The sequence below is a fragment of the Vulpes lagopus genome, chromosome 1, assembly GCF_018345385.1.
Source record: "Vulpes lagopus strain Blue_001 chromosome 1, ASM1834538v1, whole genome shotgun sequence".
NCBI classification, from domain to species: Eukaryota; Metazoa; Chordata; class Mammalia; order Carnivora; family Canidae; genus Vulpes; species Vulpes lagopus.
This window is the reverse complement of record NC_054824.1, coordinates 58265960-58283386: the sequence shown is the minus strand read 5'-3', so window position 1 is coordinate 58283386 and position 17427 is coordinate 58265960. Positions and strand designations below refer to the sequence as shown.

Sequence of the window (17427 nt, the reverse complement as noted above, 5' to 3'; positions counted from 1 at the left end):
CGGCCCCGCGTGGCTCCCCGAACGGCCCTCGGAGGACCTTCCGCCAACCGGCAGGCGTCGCCACCGCCCCGCGGCCCGGCTGCCCCCGGCTGCCCCCCGGAAGCGGCGCCCCGCGCGCTGCAAGTTCGTGCGCGGCGCGGCCGAGGGCGGTTGGTCCGAGGAGTCGGCGCGAGTCCCCGAGGCCCGGCGTCGAGCACATCGCCAGGGGGGCCGCCCGGCCCGGCGTGTTCCCCGGTCGGCCTGCGCCTGGAGCCCGGGGCCTGCGGGGGCGCCTCGGAGATGTGCTCCACGCCCGGGCTGCCCACGCCGGGGGCCTCGCTGGCCCTGCGGGTGTCGTTCGTGGACGTGCACCCCGAGGTGGTCCCGGTGCAGCTCTGGGGGCTGGTGGGCGAGCGGCGGGAGGAGTACGTGCGGCTGAGCCGGGAGATTCAGGAGGCGGCGGCCACGCGCGGCCCGTGGGCGCTGGGCGGCGCCTCGGCGGCGCCGGGCGAGCTGTGCCTGGTGCAGGTGGGGCTCCTGTGGCACCGCTGCCGCGTGGTCAGCCAGCACACGCAGGAGAGCCGCGTCTTCCTGCTGGACGAGGGCCGCACCGTGACGGCGGGCGCGGGCTCGCTGGCGCCGGGGCGCAGTGAGTTCTTCCACCTGCCCTCGGAGGTGCTGGGCTGCGTGCTGGCCGGCCTGGTGCCCGCCGGCGGGGGCGGGGGCGGGGGCGAGCCCCAGCACTGGCCGTCCAGGGCCGTGGACTTCCTCCGGAGCCTGCAGGGCAAGCAGGTGCACGGGCGGGTGCTGGACGTGCTGCTGCTCCATCGCCTGGTCCTTGTAGAAGTGCCCGCGCTGTTCCAGCAGATGCAGGAGCTGGGCCTGGCCCGGCAGGTGCCCCACAGCCTCTTCCGCTCGCTGCTCAAGCGCTACCTAACGGCGGCCTCTGCTGGCCTGGGCTGCGGGGCCCCCCTGTCGCGAGCCCCTCCCAAGCCGGAGCAGCCCGGCCTGGATTACTTCTACCCGCAGCTGCAGCTGGGCGTCACGGAGCCGGTGGTGGTAACCCAGGTGTGCCACCCCCACCGCATCCACTGCCAGCTGCGGAGCCTCTCGCAGGAGATCCACCGCGTGTCCGAGAGCATGGCCCAGGTATACCGGGGTTCCACGGGGACGGGGGATGAGAACTGGACCAGCGCCACCGGGGAGGAGAGCCCAGACAAGCCTGGTTCTCCGTGTGCGTCCTGTGGGTTGGACGGACATTGGTACAGAGCGCTCTTGCTTGAGACTTTTCGGCCCCAGCGCTGTGCCCAGGTGCTCCATGTAGACTACGGAAGGAAGGAGTTGGTGAGTTGCAGCAGCCTCCGCTACTTGCTGCCCGAGTATTTTCGCATGCCCGTGGTGACCTACCCTTGTGCTTTGTATGGACTCTGGGACGGTGGGAGAGGCTGGTCTCGGTCACAGGTCGGTGACCTGAAGGCACTGATCCTGGGCCAGGCAGTGAACGCAAAGATTGAATTTTTCTGTTCCTTCGAGCATGTTTATTATGTCACCCTGTACGGAGAAGATGGGATCAACCTGAATTGTGTATTCGGAGTCCAGTCCTGTTGCTTGGCCGACCGATTTCTTCAGAGCCAGGGAGTGGAAGAGGAGGGGGAGGAGGAAGAACAAGAAACGGCTCTTCAGTCGCCGCCGTCGCCTGCGCAAGAAGCGGGTGAAGAGATTCCCCTCCCAGCCTTGCAATCAGTCAGGTTAAAGATAAACGCCTTCTATGACGCCCAGGTAGAGTTTGTTAAAAATCCTTCCGAGTTTTGGATTAGGTTGAGGAAACACAAAGGCACCTTCAGCAAGTTGATGAGAAGAATGTGCAGTTTCTATTCCTCAGCCAGTAAGCTGGATGGCGTAGTTTTGAAACCCGAGCCCGATGACCTTTGCTGTGTCAAATGGAAAGAAAACGGCTATTACCGGGCTATGGTCTCCAGGTTAGATGACAGGAGTGTCGATGTGTTCCTAGTCGACCGTGGCAGTTTGGAAAATGTGGGTTGGTATGACGTGAGGATGCTGCTTCCTCAGTTTAGGCGACTACCCATATTGGCTCTAAAGTGCACACTGGCAGATATTTGGCCTTTGGGGAAAAGTTGGAGCCAGGAGGCAGTTTCCTTTTTTAAAAAGACTGTGCTCCACAAAGAATTAGTTATCCATGTCCTTGACAAGCAGGATAATCAATATGTTATTGAGATTCTTGATGAATCAAGACCAGGGGAAGAAAACATTAGTAAGGTAATGGCTCAAGCTGGGTATGCCAAGTATCAGGAATTTGAAACAAAGGAAACCATTTCCATAAGTGCCCCCTCTCCAGGGCATGTTTCAAACCATTTTATCTCTGCGGATAACAAAATATCTCTGGCCAAGAAGATAGAAGTAAAACAGAAAGCCAGGAGAGACCATAAAACTGCACCTGTTTCAGAAATTGCGACTGATAGGGCAGTCATCACAGATACTCCAACTGGACTAGTTGTGCAGGATAAAGAGGAAAGACTATCTGTTCATTCTCCTCCTATACAGAATTTCTTGGACATGAAGCCAGGCTCCTCCGGTAAAGGAGAGCTGAAAGTTGGAAGTACCGTAGAAGTCAAAGTGTCTTATCTTGAAAACCCTGGCTACTTCTGGTGCCAACTGACCAGGAACATTCAAGGCTTTAAAACTCTGATGTGCAACATCCAGGACTACTGCAAGAGTACAGCTACTCCTTACCAGGGGACCACCCCCGCTTGTTTGGCAAAACGAACAGTAAATGGAAAATGGTCTAGAGCCGTGATTAGCGGGTCACAATCTGCTGAGCATGTCAAAGTAATGTTTGTAGATTACGGAGACAAAGATATGGTATCTGTGAAGAGTATTTACTCAATTAGTGAAGAGTTTCTCAAGGTTAAGGCTCAGGCTTTTCGGTGTAGTCTTTATAATTTAATTCAGCCAACTGGTCAGAATCCTTTTGTGTGGGATGAGAAGGCCATACGAGCTTTTAGTGAATTTGTAGACAATGCATGGGAAGACAATCTTGAATTAAAGTGCACGATATTTGCTTTGGCTTCGGTACATGATGAAGAACTGTTTAATGTTGTGGATTTGCTAACACCCTTTGAGAGTGCATGCCATTTTTTGGTAGAAAAGCAACTCGCAAGAGCAGTTAAACTTCAGAAGCCTCTGGAGTCCTCTGTTCAGCTACATTCTTACTACTATTCCACACATGATATGAAAATTGGAACTGAAGAATTGGTGTATGTAACACATATTGATGACCCTTGGACATTTTATTGCCAACTGGGAAGAAATGCAAGTATTTTAGAACAGTTGTCCTATAATATCACACAATTAAGTAAAGTTTTGCTGAATTTAAAAACATCTTCCTTGATGCCTGGAACCTTGTGCCTTGCCAAGTATACTGATGGAAACTGGTATAGGGGGATAATAACAGAAAAAGAACCAAATAAAGTCTTTTTTGTTGATTTTGGAAACATTTATGTGGTAACAAGCGATGATCTGCTTCCAATACCTGATGATGCATATGATGTCTTACTTTTGCCCATGCAAGCAGTTAAATGTTCATTGTCTGATATCCCTGATCGTATACCAGAAGAAATTACAACATGGTTTCAAGAGACTGTTTTAGATAAGTCATTGAAGGCTCTGGTTGTAGCAAAAGATCCAGATGGAAGACTAATTATAGAACTGTATGATGACAGTATTCAAATTAATGCTAATATTAATGAGAAGTTAGGACTACTTGGCTACAAAGGTGAGACAAGAAAAAAAGAAACTGAAGCACTCCTCACTGTCGCTGAAACTCTTGAAGTAAAAAAGGAAAATATGAGATCGTCACCTAAAGAGTATTTAAGTAAATCAGCAGAGAACAAATTGTGCAGTATGGAGATCTTAGGAGAATCCTACAAATCTAAGGTCAGCTCAGCATGTAAGGAAACCGAGCTTTTACGAAGTTCCACCAAGACAAACTTAATCACTCAGTATCAGGACTCTAGGGAAAATAAGGGTCATCAAGTGTGTCCATTAACAACAGAAAAGAAAGGAGAAAGCTTTGCTGAGCCACCTTCGAAAGCCACAAAACTAGAAGCCACTCTTTCAGAGAGAAACATAGAAGATTCATGTAACAAGGATTTGCCTCTAAAATTTTCAGAGTTCCCTCAGAAGGTTATAATGCCTGGCTTTAAAACAGCTGTTTATGTTTCTCATATAAATGACCTTTCAGACTTCTATGTTCAACTAACAGAAGATGAGGCTGAAATCACTCATCTTTCAGAGAGATTAAATGATGTTAGAGCAAGGCCAGAATATTATTCAGGTCCACCTTTGCAGAGCGAAGATGTAATATGTGCCATTTTTCCAGAAGACAATTTATGGTATCGTGCTGTGGTCAGAGAACAACAACCCAATGACCTTCTCTCTGTGCAATTTATAGATTATGGCAATGTTTCTGTGGTTCATGCTAGTAACGTAGGTAAACTTGACCTTATTAATGCACTGTTACCGGGATTGTGCATTCACTGCTCCTTGAGGGGACTTCAGGTGCCTGAGATTTTAAAATGTAAGGAAATGTTGCAGTACTTTTCCCAGAGGACAGATGAGGTTCAGATAAGATGTGAATTTGTGAAATTTCAAGACAAATGGGAGGTTGTTCTTGCTGATGAACATGGGATCATAGCAGAAGATATGATTAGCAGATATGCTTTCTGTGAAAATTCTCAAGTGGGACTTTCTAATCAAATAATTGAAAGTACCTGTTCAAAGTCTGTCAAAAAAACCAACATTGACACTTCACTCTTTCTTAACTGGTATAAGCCAAAGATGAAGATGATAAGAGCTTATGCCACTGTGATAGATGGGCCTGAATATTTTTGGTGTCAGTTTGCCGATACTGAGAAACTTCAGTATTTAGAAGTAGAAGTACAGACTGCTGGAGAGCAGGTAACGGATTGGAGAAGTTGTGTCCCATGCCCTCATATTGGAGATCCTTGCATAGTGAGATATAGAGAAGATGGGCATTATTATCGGGCACTTATCACCAGTATTTGTGACGATTATCTCGTATCCGTCAGACTTGTAGACTTTGGAAACATCGAAGACTGTGTGGACCCCAAAGCACTCTGGAACATCCCTTCTGAACTTTTGGTGGTTCCCATGCAAGCCTTTCCATGTTGCCTCTCAGGATTCAATATTTCAGAAGGTGTGTGCCCTCAAGAGGGAAATGACTACTTTTATGAAATAGTGACAGAAGATGTGTTGGAGATAACAATATTAGAGATCAAAAGGGATGTTTGTAACATCCCTTTAGCAATTGTTGACTTGAAAAGCAAAGGCAAAAGTATTAATGAGAAAATGAAGAAATATTCTAAGATTGGTGTTAGTGATCTGCCCTATGAAAAGAAATGCCCAGAGATAAAGGGAGCTCTTGGGTCCCTCAGTCCTGAGGTTGGACTTAAGAAACCAAGTAGTAAAGCTGGGCAAGAGAAAACTCTCTCTGTGGAACCACAGACAGATGATGAAAGAGTTGAAAAAGACTTCAACATTATTGAAACCAAACCTAGTAAATTGTATAACCGTGACATTGATGACATTTTTGAAGCTTTTGAAAACCCATGCAAAGATAATATTGGTCCTGAGGTACTAGAAAGCAAAATAGAGTGCCATTTGGTTGACAAAGCAAAGTTTGATGATAAATACCTCATGGCAGGATTTAATGCATTATTACCGCATGCTAGTGAAACAAAGGAGATATTAGAACTAAACTCACTTGAGGTGCCCCTTTATCCTGATGAGGAATCAAAAGAGTTCCTGGAACTGGAATCCATTGAGTTGCAGCATTCTCTTGTCGGGGATGAAGAGAAAGAAGAGCTAGGCCTGGTGCCTCCAATTGTGCCGCTCCCCCAGGGCTGTGACACCGAAGCCACCCTGCAGCCATTCCCAGTGCAGCTTCCCCTCAGCTGTGAATCTGAGAAACAGCCAGAACTAGAATTACCCACAGCCCAGCTGTGTCTAGATGACAGAATAAACCCTTTGTCTCTAAGAGTTGTTCAGAAAGCCCAAGAATCCACGTGTGCTGAAGACACAGGAAAGTCAAGTTGTGTAGAATGTTTCGAGGACCAGCATAGGTTATCATTGCATCTACATGGAAAGAATCATGATCCCAACCTACAGATTGAGATGAATATATATAAAGAAGAATTCACAGATTATAAAAACAGAGATGCCATTTCATCATTGACTCTGTTCTCTGAAGAAGAATCCAGAGATGGAAGGAAGAACCATGATGCTTTACAAGTTCATATCTCAGGTATGTGATTTCTTTTACTTTATTTAACTCAGTGTCTGAAAAGTATGTATTTGTCTTAAAGATAATGATTTTTTTGTCCTATTTGTTTTTTTAAATTAATTTTTTTGGGGAAAAGATTAGAAACTGATATGAGAATCAGATTTCGTGAAGGGCATCTTAGAAGTGGGGAGATTAAGGTGTGAAGTCAGTGTAGAATCATGGTGGATGAAATGCTGAATTATTAATATCATGTTTAGAAGTAGAATGCTTAAAATCAGTGTCTCCAAAAAGTAATTATGTTTAAAATGTAAACACATAATCCTTAAAATCAAGAGGTTATGTTTTTTGGTGAGTATTAAAAAAAACAGTGTTCCTTTGCAAAGCACTACTTTGGCATGAATTGATGATAGGAATCACTTTTGCTGTTTTCAAATTTAACTTTTTTTATGAAGATACCTTGCTATTGATTTAGAAACCCCTAAACAAACACTAGATTTAGGGAGCTTGTGTTAACCAAACAGGGGAACAGCCGTGAGTAGATACTGGAGAATATTTATTGTCATTAACTTTTTTATAAATTATATTCACTGTTATTTTCTTGGCTTAATAAGATGTAAAAATTACATGAAATGGCTAACTTTTAGGGTTTCTTAACTACTCAGTGTTAGACTTTTTATAAGTCAGTTTTTATGTTGTTCAATTTGAGCCATCATACAAAAGAGAGAAAACAATAGTCTAGGGAGAATGAAAATCACCATAATCTTACTATTGGTAAAGCTGCAGTGCACTTGCTTCTATTGTCTTTCACCTTGTCTATGTCTATACATACAGTTTTAAAAACTAAATAGAAATCGTAGTGTTGAATCTTGCATTTTAATCCCTTAAATATGACTTTCAAAATATTTAAATTCCGTGGATATACTGTATTTATTTAAGCATTACCCTAGATTTTTAGTCCTCATTGCCACATTTTTAATAATGAGTAATAGCTTCTTGCTAGGGTGCCTGGGTGGCTCACTCAGTTAAGCATCTGCCTTCTGCTCAGGTCATGATCCCAAGACATTAGGATCCCTTCCGTATCAGGCTCCCTGCTCAGTGGGGAGTCTGCCTCTCCTTCTCCCTCTGTTCCCCCTGCCCCTGCTTTCTCACTCTCTCTCTCAAATAAGTAAATAAATAAATAAATAAATAAATAAATAAATAAATAAAATATTTAGAAAAAAGAAAAGAATGTTTGATAACTTGTAATATGTTGCTTTGCTAAAGAAATGGCTGTTGTAACCGTTGACCATACCACCTGTGCAAAAATCACCTGCTTTTAAGAGTAAGTTTCAAAGTCAGGAATCAGATTTATATCCTTAAAAAAGATATCACATCATGGTGGTATTTTTTTGAAGAAAGCAGTAAAAGATTTTATTGGGAAGGGGCACTGGAAGAATTTAAAATAAAATCCAGGAAAAGGGATAGACTCAGACCATACATCATGTTGATTATATAGAAATAGTTAAGTGCAGATTAAGAAAATGCTTAGCTTGAGTGTTTAACATTAAGGGACTAAGAGGTATGCAGTGAGTCTTTATTCAATTTGGCAGCTCAACCAGAGAACACCTACACTCTGAAAGGATTTACTGTTGGATCCAAATGTGTTGTGTGGTCAAGTCTAAGAAACACATGGTCCAAATGTGAGATTCTGGAAATTGCTGAAGAAGGCACAAGGGTAAGTGAAGTGGAAGCACTTTATCTCAAAATGTACTTAGAGACTGTTAAGGAAACTTTACCAAACTCTGCCAGACTAGAAAATGCAATTGAATAGACATTTACTGGATCATTCCCCCTGATAAGCTGGTACACTGCAAAAATCACTTCAGAGTTCATGTATCAGCGGTCCTAGCAAGAAGCCATCTTAGGCTCTTTCATCTCCCTTGCCTCTGAAATCTGATCAGTCACCAAATTCTACACTTTCCACTTCTTAACTCTTACTTAAACCTTTTTATACCCAATGCCACTGCTTGGTTTTAAGTCCAAGTTTTACAAGTAGATTACTCTATTACCCTTCTATTTGATTTACTTCTAGTCTTCCTTCAATCGATTCTCTATACCACCAGTGTGAAGTTTGTCAAATACAAATCTAACTAGGACATGCCTGTATGTAAAACTCCCTGGGTATTTCCAGCTGATTTTGTTTCTCCTGTGATCTGAAAACCACCTGTATCAGACTCACCTGGTGTGTTTCTTAAATTGTAGATCCCTAGATCTTGCCCTCGCTGGCTGATTCAGAGTTTCTGGGGGTAGGACCAGGAATGTGCATTCTTATACCACTAAAATTTGAGAACCACTAGTCTAGGATAGAAGAATGTTAAGCTCATTAACAGGGCATAGTCCTCTAGAGGACCTGAGAGTCCTCTAGGGTTGAGTGTCCATATTCTTCTCCAGCTTTATGTTTTGTACCTTGTATTAGATGGACATCAGACTGCTTGATTTCTCCTGTGTATTCCATTCCACTTGGCTCCTTTGATATATTTAATAATGCAGTTCTATTCACTTGTATTTTATCCCCCTCCCATACTGGTTAGTTTTCACTTACTTTTGAAAGATTTTCATTGCAACTTCATTTTCATTTTGTGCTGCCTCTTCCAGGAAGCATACACTAGCCTTATTTTCTAAACCTCTGCATCTCTTCACCTTCCCCCTCCCACCAAAACAAACAAACAAACAAACAAACAAACAAAACAAAAGCCAACAAACCTTGGCTTGATCTCTATTTATATTGCTATTTCTCTTGCTGCAGAAGTCTGTACATTGTACTATAATGATCTGCTCATGGGCCTGTTTCTCTACAAAATTTGGAACTTCTTGAGATACCATTTTTAACTAATTTTGCTCTCTAGGCATAGGCATACAATATGTTGAGTGGAAATTCTGTTGAGTTGAAACATAAAATTGAAGTTTAATAAAATTATTTTCATTGCCTTTGAGGTATTTTATTTGAAAATTGCTATGGTCCATAAATCAGTTACAGTTTTTGGAAACTACCATTTTTTTATTAACTTTTTTTTTTCTCTTGCAGGTTTTAAACTTTTCAAATGGTATGGAGGAGATAGTGAAGCCTGAGAATGTCTGGAATGGTATACCCAAATTGGATAAGAGTCCATCTGAGGTATGGAATTATATATACTAACTAATGAGAACACTGTCTTTCACTTTGAAAGGTGACTTAAACCATTTCCAAAGCCCTTGTGTTTCAGAATATTATAGAAAAAAAATACTAATTTGGGGATAACAATAATGAAAAACAGAACAAAGTCAGTGATTCTGGACTTTATGCCAAGTATCCTTTTGGGCGAACTAGTTATTAATGTTTTACTCTTCGATTTTTTGGAGAGATTTCAAAAAGAAGAGAAAGAAATTGGTGTCTGAGACCTTTATAAAATATGTTTGATGTAGAAAATCTGGAAAAATGGCAAAGAAGGAGAAAGTATCACCTGTAATACATCCATCCAAGACAAAGAGATTGATCAGTTTTGTTTTCTTTCATATTTTTTTCTGTTTATATGGGTATAAGTATATCATCTACGTATTTTGAGCATAATTGATTTCATTCTGCATATAGTTTTATATTCTGTGTTCTTCACTTAAAATTATAGGATGGGCAATTGCCTATGCCATTAAAATGTCTGGGCATTTGAGTTTATTCTGTTTGGAGTTTGTTGAACTTCTTTAAAATCTCTAATAGTTCTAATACCTGGTTATCTCAGGGCTTGCCATTGAATGATTGCCTTGAAAAATAATGAACTTTTCCTGGTTCTTTGTATGTTGAGTAATTTTGGATTCTGTCCTGAATGTTTTAAATATTATGTTTTAAAACTTTTGATCCTGTTAAAATCTAGAAAATGTTGAAGTTTTTGTTTTAGCAGGTCATCAATTGCTAGGTTCACACCACAAGTTCTGTCTCCTTTTATGTTTGTTAGTTCCGGTGTCAGTTTACTTTTTTTTTTTTTTTTTTTAAAGATTTTTATTTATTTAAGAGAGAGAGAGAGCACATGAGTTTGTGGGGAGGGGCAGCAGGAGAAGCAGACCCCATGCTAAGCAAGGAGCCTGACATGGGGCTGGATCCCAGGACCCTGAGATCAGCACCTGAGCTGAAGGCAGCTGCTTAACCAACTGAGCCACACAGGCATCCCTCAGTTTACTTTTTGGAGCCGTTGCTATGGTGTTTGGTGCCCAGAGCGTAAGCCACTCAGGGACTTAGGTAGCAGTTTACACAGCAGTTCAGGTATTAAAGACTTTGCTTTGCTTAGTTGGTTCTCTTCTGCATATGCATAGCTCAGGGCTGACCTTGGGATTTCTGTCAGTTCATATATAGTATTAGGGGTTCACATCATCCAATTCCTTTTCTCTCTGAGATTGCCTCCACACTTTCTAGCCTCAAGAGTCCTCTTTATTTGCTTCTCTAGACTGATCATGTCTCTCCTCCCAAGGTTTCTCTGGGCCTGCCTCTGGAGTGTAGCAGACAAAGAAACAAGAGAGAAAATAATAACCACCCCCCCAACCCTGCTCTTTCAGGTATCAGAGGGCCCTTTTCCCAGTTGCACTGGCCAGAGTCATCTCTCAGATTTTCATACGCCTGTCCTACGACGGCTGTCCCCAGGCAGCAAGTGGGGCAGCTCTCGGGACAGAGCCAGAAGGGAAAAACAAAAGACAATGAAGAGATTTCCCACCGATTCCACTCTCTAAGTATTTAGGGGCTTTCCCCCCCAATCTGTTGGCTAGAAAAAGGTATTTCTCTAAGACTTTTGCTGTTTTCCCCAGCTGGGCAGCTGTGACTTGGTCTAGGCTCAGGACAAAACTAGGAGATGAAGAAAGAAAAAATAAGAAAGAAAAAAAACCAAACCTGTGAATCTCATCACTGTTATATGAGTCATTATTCTGTTTTTTGTTATTGTTGTTGTTTTGTTTTGTTTTGTTTTTTACTTCGGCCCTCAATCTGCCTGTACCTATTTACTTTTCAGGGTCCACAGATAGTTGCTTTTTGTATTCTTTCCAGAATTTTTAGTTGTAATCGGTGTCACAAAGAGGCCACAGTTGTCTTACCCTGCCTTGGCTGCAACCAGAAGGCCATAGTTGCATAATATTATATGACAGGAATGGTCAGTCACTTGTTGAACCATTTCTTCTAGTGGTGCACACTGAGGTCATTTGAAATATTCCACTATGAATCATTGGACATCTCTCTCTGCCTTCTTATATTCCATGTTTTTGTTTACTTGTCAAAAATAACAACTTGCTTCATTTATGTTGCAGTAGTATTTATTAAAACTTTCTTTTACATTCTGATCTTTTCCATTCATTAATTTTCAAGAATCCACAGCCAAATGCATAGATAGAGACAAGATTCTATTTGGATAAACTACCCTATACCTGCGAAGTAGAAGAGAACCGTTCAAGACAACTTAAAGTGTTCATGAAACAGTAGACATATCTCTGGCTTTATATCAGTTAGCAAATAGAGACTGCTTATGAATGAGTAAGGCTTTTCTTTTTAAAATTCAGTCATTGAAGAGACTGAAATTGATGATTGAAATGATTCTTTCCTCAAATTCAAAGAAACTCTTACATATGAGTCTACAAATGAGCTGGTTTTGCTTAAAGAGTGGATATTGTAAGGTATGAGGTTAGGCATAACTTCTTTGGTGATATGTCAAGGCATTGTGATCTGGAAGTCTTTCTGATTACATTAAGATTTTTTTTTTCCATTGGAGCGATTTCATTTCACTGTAAGAATATGTCTCATGAATTCATTTATGTATAGACCTCATGCATGCACACAGTGCTATTACTTGCTGAAAGAAATATAGGAGAAATATCCCTCTTCATTAAGTCTTTAATAAAGGGTCTGTGGCTTACCATGGATAATGTTTCCAGATAGTGGCCCTTTGAAAAAGGTACCAGACACCAGAGTTGTGGGGTTTGGGAGCTAAAAATTAGAAGAGGGTACTTTATTCTGTGTGGGATACTCCGGTAGAGATATTCCTGAGAAATGAGTATTAGAAGGATTAGAAAATGTACTCGAGTGATTCTTCACTATAAAATCAGATTGTCATACTTTTTAAAAGGAGACGTTTTTCATTTTTACCATCTTTCTGGTTTATCTCTGGTTTGCTTTCTGATTTTTATCATTTTGTGTCTATAACAAAGAATTGGTAGTAATCCAAAGGTTCCTTTTGTTAGAATATATTCCAAACAGTGGGAAAAGATCTTTACTTCATGTCATTGGATGATACTACAACTGAAGGTAACTTGTGTTTTTAAAAGAAAATAACTTTATCACCAGTTTGCTAAGTCTTAAAAACACCATTATCCTGAATCCTCAAAAAAATTGTTTATCAGTTTCCTTGGATGTTAGTAGTAGGAAAAAAATAAACAAAACATCTCCTTGTTAAAAGTGTTAAAATGCTTCTAGAGATATAACTAAGAAGAGGATTTCTTGAAATATCATAAGAAAGCTTATTTGTTGACTGAAATCATCTTGAAAATTACATTGTGAATTCGATAAATTTATATTTTCAAAAGGATTTTAAAGAATTTTCTCAGTGTTGATTAGCTCATATATTCAGATGATCTTTGCATATATTAAAAAATGATCTCTTGGACTTTCTGGATTTTTAGTTTTATCTCATGATAGGATTCAATTTATTTGAAGTTAACTGGTTATTGTGTGATCTTGTTCATAAGTAGCACACTGGTTCTTAGAACTGATGTACATTGAGAATGAAATCAGCTCAGGGTAGCTATCATATTTGAAAAATACATGCTAATGAAAGAGAACAAAGGACTTACTTGGTTATCAGCTTGGCTAACATCATTCTAGCAAAATATAAAATATGCCAATTTTATACTGCGCCAAATTTATACTATTTTAGATTTGATATTTGATAATAGGTAGAGTGTGAGAACCAAAATACTAAATGAAAGAAAAAACAATCTCTGAAGGACTATTTCTCCAAAGAATAATTCTCACCATTTTGAGAGGACCTTAGATTTGTTGTGGTAGTACTTATCAAGTGAATAACTTTCTCATTTTTCTTTCTTTCTCAACTCGAGGTTTCTCTCTCTCTCTCTCTCTCTTTCTCTCTCTGTTTGTTTTCCAGAAGAAGGGTGTGGAAGTGATATAGATTTTAACGCTGGATCCATAGATGTGGCCATTCAGAAGCTGCTCTTAAACTAGTGGCATTTCACCCAGGCCGACAGAGCATTTGAGCAAATTGAGAGCATGTGATCAGAAGAAGCTGTCATTTTTGAAAACTTTGATATGTGTTCAAAACAAAATAGATCTCAGGGTGACCAGGCAGTGTATTTAGTGGTGTTGCTGTATATATGGACCTAGGATCCTTTTTCTCCCTTTAAATGTATTATATTCCTAATCAGTTAGGAGGATTTTGCTAGACAGTTTGCTAACACATTACTCAAATTTCAAAAAAAAAAAAAAAAAACCCCAAAAAACAAAAAAACCCTTGTTTTTGTTTCTTTTGAATATAGTGTTTAAATTAAAATTACAGGTTTATTATATTTAATATACGAGTATATTATATGATCCTACTTAGGGAATGGCTTTGTTAGCAGTAACTCCTTCAGATTTTTGTTTTGGAAACTTTGCCTTGTCTGTCTAGTTAAACATTTGACTAATATTCTGTTTTATTTGGGAAGTACTTCATATGACACAAGATTTTAATAAAGTTTCTCCTGAAAGGCGTGGTGGTTTCATTTTATTAAAAAGGAAATGTGATTCTGGAACATCTGTGGTTCTGGGTTATCTGTAGTAATGGAATCACAGTTTTAGAAATGGAGGAAACAGTAATCGTCAATATTAACCCTTATATATCAGTCCCTCAACTGATGCTTTAAATGCATTTCTCATTTAATTCTCAACCCCAAGGGGGCATATCAATATTAGCCATATCGTATAGGTGAGAAAAGTGAAGCTGTTTAGAGAAGTTACCTAACTTCTTTAGGTCAAAGAGCTGGAGAGTCTGAGAAACCTGATCAAACCCAGACCTAACTTCAAAGTGCATGCTGTTAAAACATGGTTTTGCATAAGTGGTGGTACAGATCCTAGCTGCGGGGCACCTCCTAGCTGTACGTTGCTAACAGGACATGTGACCTGGACAGGTTAATCAGGGTCTCTGAGACTTCATCTTCCTCATCTGTCAAATGGGGATAATAAAACCTTTCTCAAAGTGCTTTTAAGATTGGAAGTAGTATTCCCCTCCCTGAAAGACACTCAATGTGTGCACTGGGCCCACATTTTAAAAACTTTAACTCATTGGGTCTTTTCAGTGGATATTTTCTCCTTTAGCATCTGCATGTACCACCGACAAAGGATTTTAAAAAGATATACTGAATGGGACATCAAGTACAATTGGAAAGGTTATCCTTTTTTTTTATTATTATTATTCATGAGAGAGAGAGAGACAGAGAGAGAGAGGAGAGACACAGGCAGAGGGAGAAGCAGGCTCCATGCAGGGAGCCCGACATGGGACTCGATCCTGGATCTCCAGGATCAGGCCCTGGGCTGAAGGTGGCACTAAACTGCTGAGCCACCCAGGGATCCCCAGGGTTATCCATTTCTAAAACAAGTGAGGAGGTTTGCTATGTGAAGGCAGGGGAAAGATGTATATGAAACATCAGCCCCCAAAGCCTGATGGGGCAAAAGAACTAAAGACATTGAAAGGTGGGTATAATTTCAATAAGTAGAAAGGAGAGGGTTTTGCAGTAAACAGAGTCGAGGTGGAAAGCACATTGCTTGTTCCTGGAATAAGAATAAAAAAAGAATAGATAAGTTTGGTTCATCCCTGTAGGTGATACAGTTGTGGATTAGTGGCAGAAAAGGTCAGAGAAGATGCAGTAGGGCCAGATTATAGAAAGCCTTCAGTTCATGCTAAGAAACGTAACTCTTTAAAAACTTAAACAATCAGAATGCTATAGGACAGAAGCCAAATTTTTTTTTCAAAATGAGCCATTTTGCACCGTAAAACATTAAGATAGCCTGATGTGCCAAATCAAAATACACAGTTACTTATTAACTGAGCAAAGAGGGTAGGGATTTATTTAACCAGGCTTACTTACAATGTCCTGATTACCCCTGTTCACACAGGCTTAAACAATTATGAAGAATTCATAGGACCCAGACCATAATTAACCCAAAATATACTTAACTGATGAGTGGCATACATTTTTATATTCCTCGGGAAACAACCCTTTTCTGTGACTCCCAGACATTTAAATGCATAAAGTTTTAAGCTTTTCGCCTCCAACTACAGACATCCCTCAGAGATATGTGGGTTCAGTTTCTGACCACTACAAATACCACCAATGAAGTGAGTCAAATGGATTTTTTTGGTTTCCCAGTGCATATAAAAGTTATGTTTACCCATAGTGTAGCGTATTAAATGTGCAATAGCATTTTCTAAACAAAGCAATATACATACCTTAATAAAAATTATTGCTTAAAAATGCTAACCATCATCTGAGCTTTCAATGAGTTGTGATCTTTTTTGCTGGCAGAGGGTCCTGCTTCCATGTTGATGGTCACTGACCGATCAGGGTGGCAGCTGCTGAGGGTTGGGATGGCTGTGGTAATTTTTAAAAATAAGACAACAATGAAGCTTGCCACATAGATGGACTCTTCCTTTTGTGAACAATGTCTCTTGCAAGACGTTTGACAGTGTTTTACTCACAAAAACTTTCCAGTTGGAAAGTCTTTCCAATTGGAGTGGGTCCTCTCACACTCTGCTGCTGCTTTATCAACTAAATGTGTCCTATTCTAAATCCTTTGTGGTCATTTCAACAATCTTCACAGCATCTTCCACCGGGAGTAGATCCCAGCTCAAGAAACCACGTTCTTTGTTCATCCATAAAAAGCGACTCCTCAGCCATTCATGTTTGATCATGAGACTGCAGCAATGAGGTCCCATCTTCAGGCTCCCATTTCAAATTCTAATTCTCTTGCAATTTCTACCCCACCTGCTGTTACTTCCTCCACTGATGTCTTGAACCTCCCAATTGTAAGAAACTCAATAAACTGCAATGCTCAGTAAAGCAACATATGCCTCTATTGTGCTATTCCACTCCCAATACTCATACAGAATTAAAGAACATGAAATTGGAAAGATAAACCAGTTAAAAGTCTGAATGTTTCCTTGGTTATTTCTCACAGCCTTTGGGTGAATAAGGTGTTATAACTGGAATCGCTGGCCTGTCCTACGCACCTTTCTTGACTCATGAATCCATGAGATAAGCCATCAAGTAAATGCAAACAAATTATAAACTCTCTTTAATCCATTCTAATCTGCTGCCTTTGCCTTGGCTTTAATATTTTTACCCTTGGTCACTCCCCATTCAGTTACCATAGTGAAATTGTTCAGTATCCCTAATCCTTGGTAAAACAATGTTTTTATCATTTGCTTGATCTAATTTTTCTTATCATGACCAAAAGTCAAAGGGAAGTGCTTCCAAATTCTACCTAGCATAACATGTTGCTAAAACTCAATTATAATAGAAAAAAGAGGCAAGAACATCTGTATTTTTAGGGATTGTTATGTCATTGCAACACGTTTTCATTAGCCTTGTGCCTGTTATACTTGTCCATTAAAGAATGTAAAAGTAGTTATTAATTTTGACACAGTGTCATTTTAGTAAAATTAAAATTTAGGCTGGCATGATTTCGATAGACACCAATCTTTCTTTAAAGAAAAAAACCTCCTAGTCCAAGCTTCAATCACTTTTATGGGATAGTCTACATTTTCCAATATGAGTTATTTGAGAAAATATATTAAAAGTCATACACACATATTTTTTTACAGTTTTTAAACAAGATCTTTAAAAAAGTGCTTTTAATCTAAATTCTATTTCTCTGCTTCTGGAGAGTTCTGGAGAGTGTCATGTTCGTTGGTGATATTAATGTTGGTCCCTGGCATAAGATTTTCGTCTTTTCCTTCAATTAAAGAATCCCACTGATCAAAATCTTTCCGCAGTCCTGAAAAATAGAAATGTCCATAAGGTTAGTAAAACTTTTTGAGAGCATGAAACAGTTCAGTACCGCCAGGTGGCAGCACAGCCCCACAAATTACGGA

The 17427-nt window shown here is 40.5% G+C and overlaps 2 protein-coding genes across 7 annotated transcripts in view; one reads left to right on the top strand and one right to left on the bottom strand.

Moving 5' to 3' along the window:
* The first annotated feature begins 279 nt into the window (after window positions 1-279).
* TDRD6 (tudor domain containing 6) lies at window positions 280-13556 on the top strand. 2 transcript variants are annotated; one of them, XM_041764396.1, is made up of 4 exons: window positions 280-6322; window positions 7891-8015; window positions 9366-9455; window positions 13447-13556. In XM_041764396.1, the coding sequence occupies exons 1-4, from the start codon at window positions 280-282 to the stop codon at window positions 13468-13470; spliced, it is 6282 nt and encodes a 2093-aa protein (XP_041620330.1). In that variant the 3' UTR covers window positions 13471-13556. The 2 variants fall into 2 exon arrangements, with proteins under 2 accessions (XP_041620330.1, XP_041620338.1); XM_041764404.1 differs by lacking the exon at window positions 9366-9455 and having other exon boundaries at window positions 13447-13470.
* Window positions 11588-17427, bottom strand: part of PLA2G7 (phospholipase A2 group VII) — a 46900-nt gene continuing 41060 nt past the window's right edge. For all 5 annotated transcript variants that reach the window (XM_041764438.1, XM_041764424.1, XM_041764415.1 and 2 more), the window contains one exon: window positions 11588-17330. In XM_041764438.1, coding sequence (XP_041620372.1) covers window positions 17200-17330 — 131 coding nt within the window. In that variant the 3' untranslated portion in view covers window positions 11588-17199. The remainder of the gene's footprint in view (window positions 17331-17427) is intronic.

Excerpts from the sequence above, each read along its gene's own strand:
- TDRD6 (XM_041764396.1), top strand. The coding sequence starts at position 280 with ATGTGCTCCACGCCCGGGCTGCCCACGCCGGGGGCCTCGCTGGCCCTG. Across the intron at positions 8,016-9,365 it reads TTGCTGAAGAAGGCACAAGG|GTTTTAAACTTTTCAAATGG; the intron begins GTAAGTGAAGTG and ends TTTCTCTTGCAG. Across the intron at positions 9,456-13,446 it reads TGGATAAGAGTCCATCTGAG|AAGAAGGGTGTGGAAGTGAT; the intron begins GTATGGAATTAT and ends TTTGTTTTCCAG.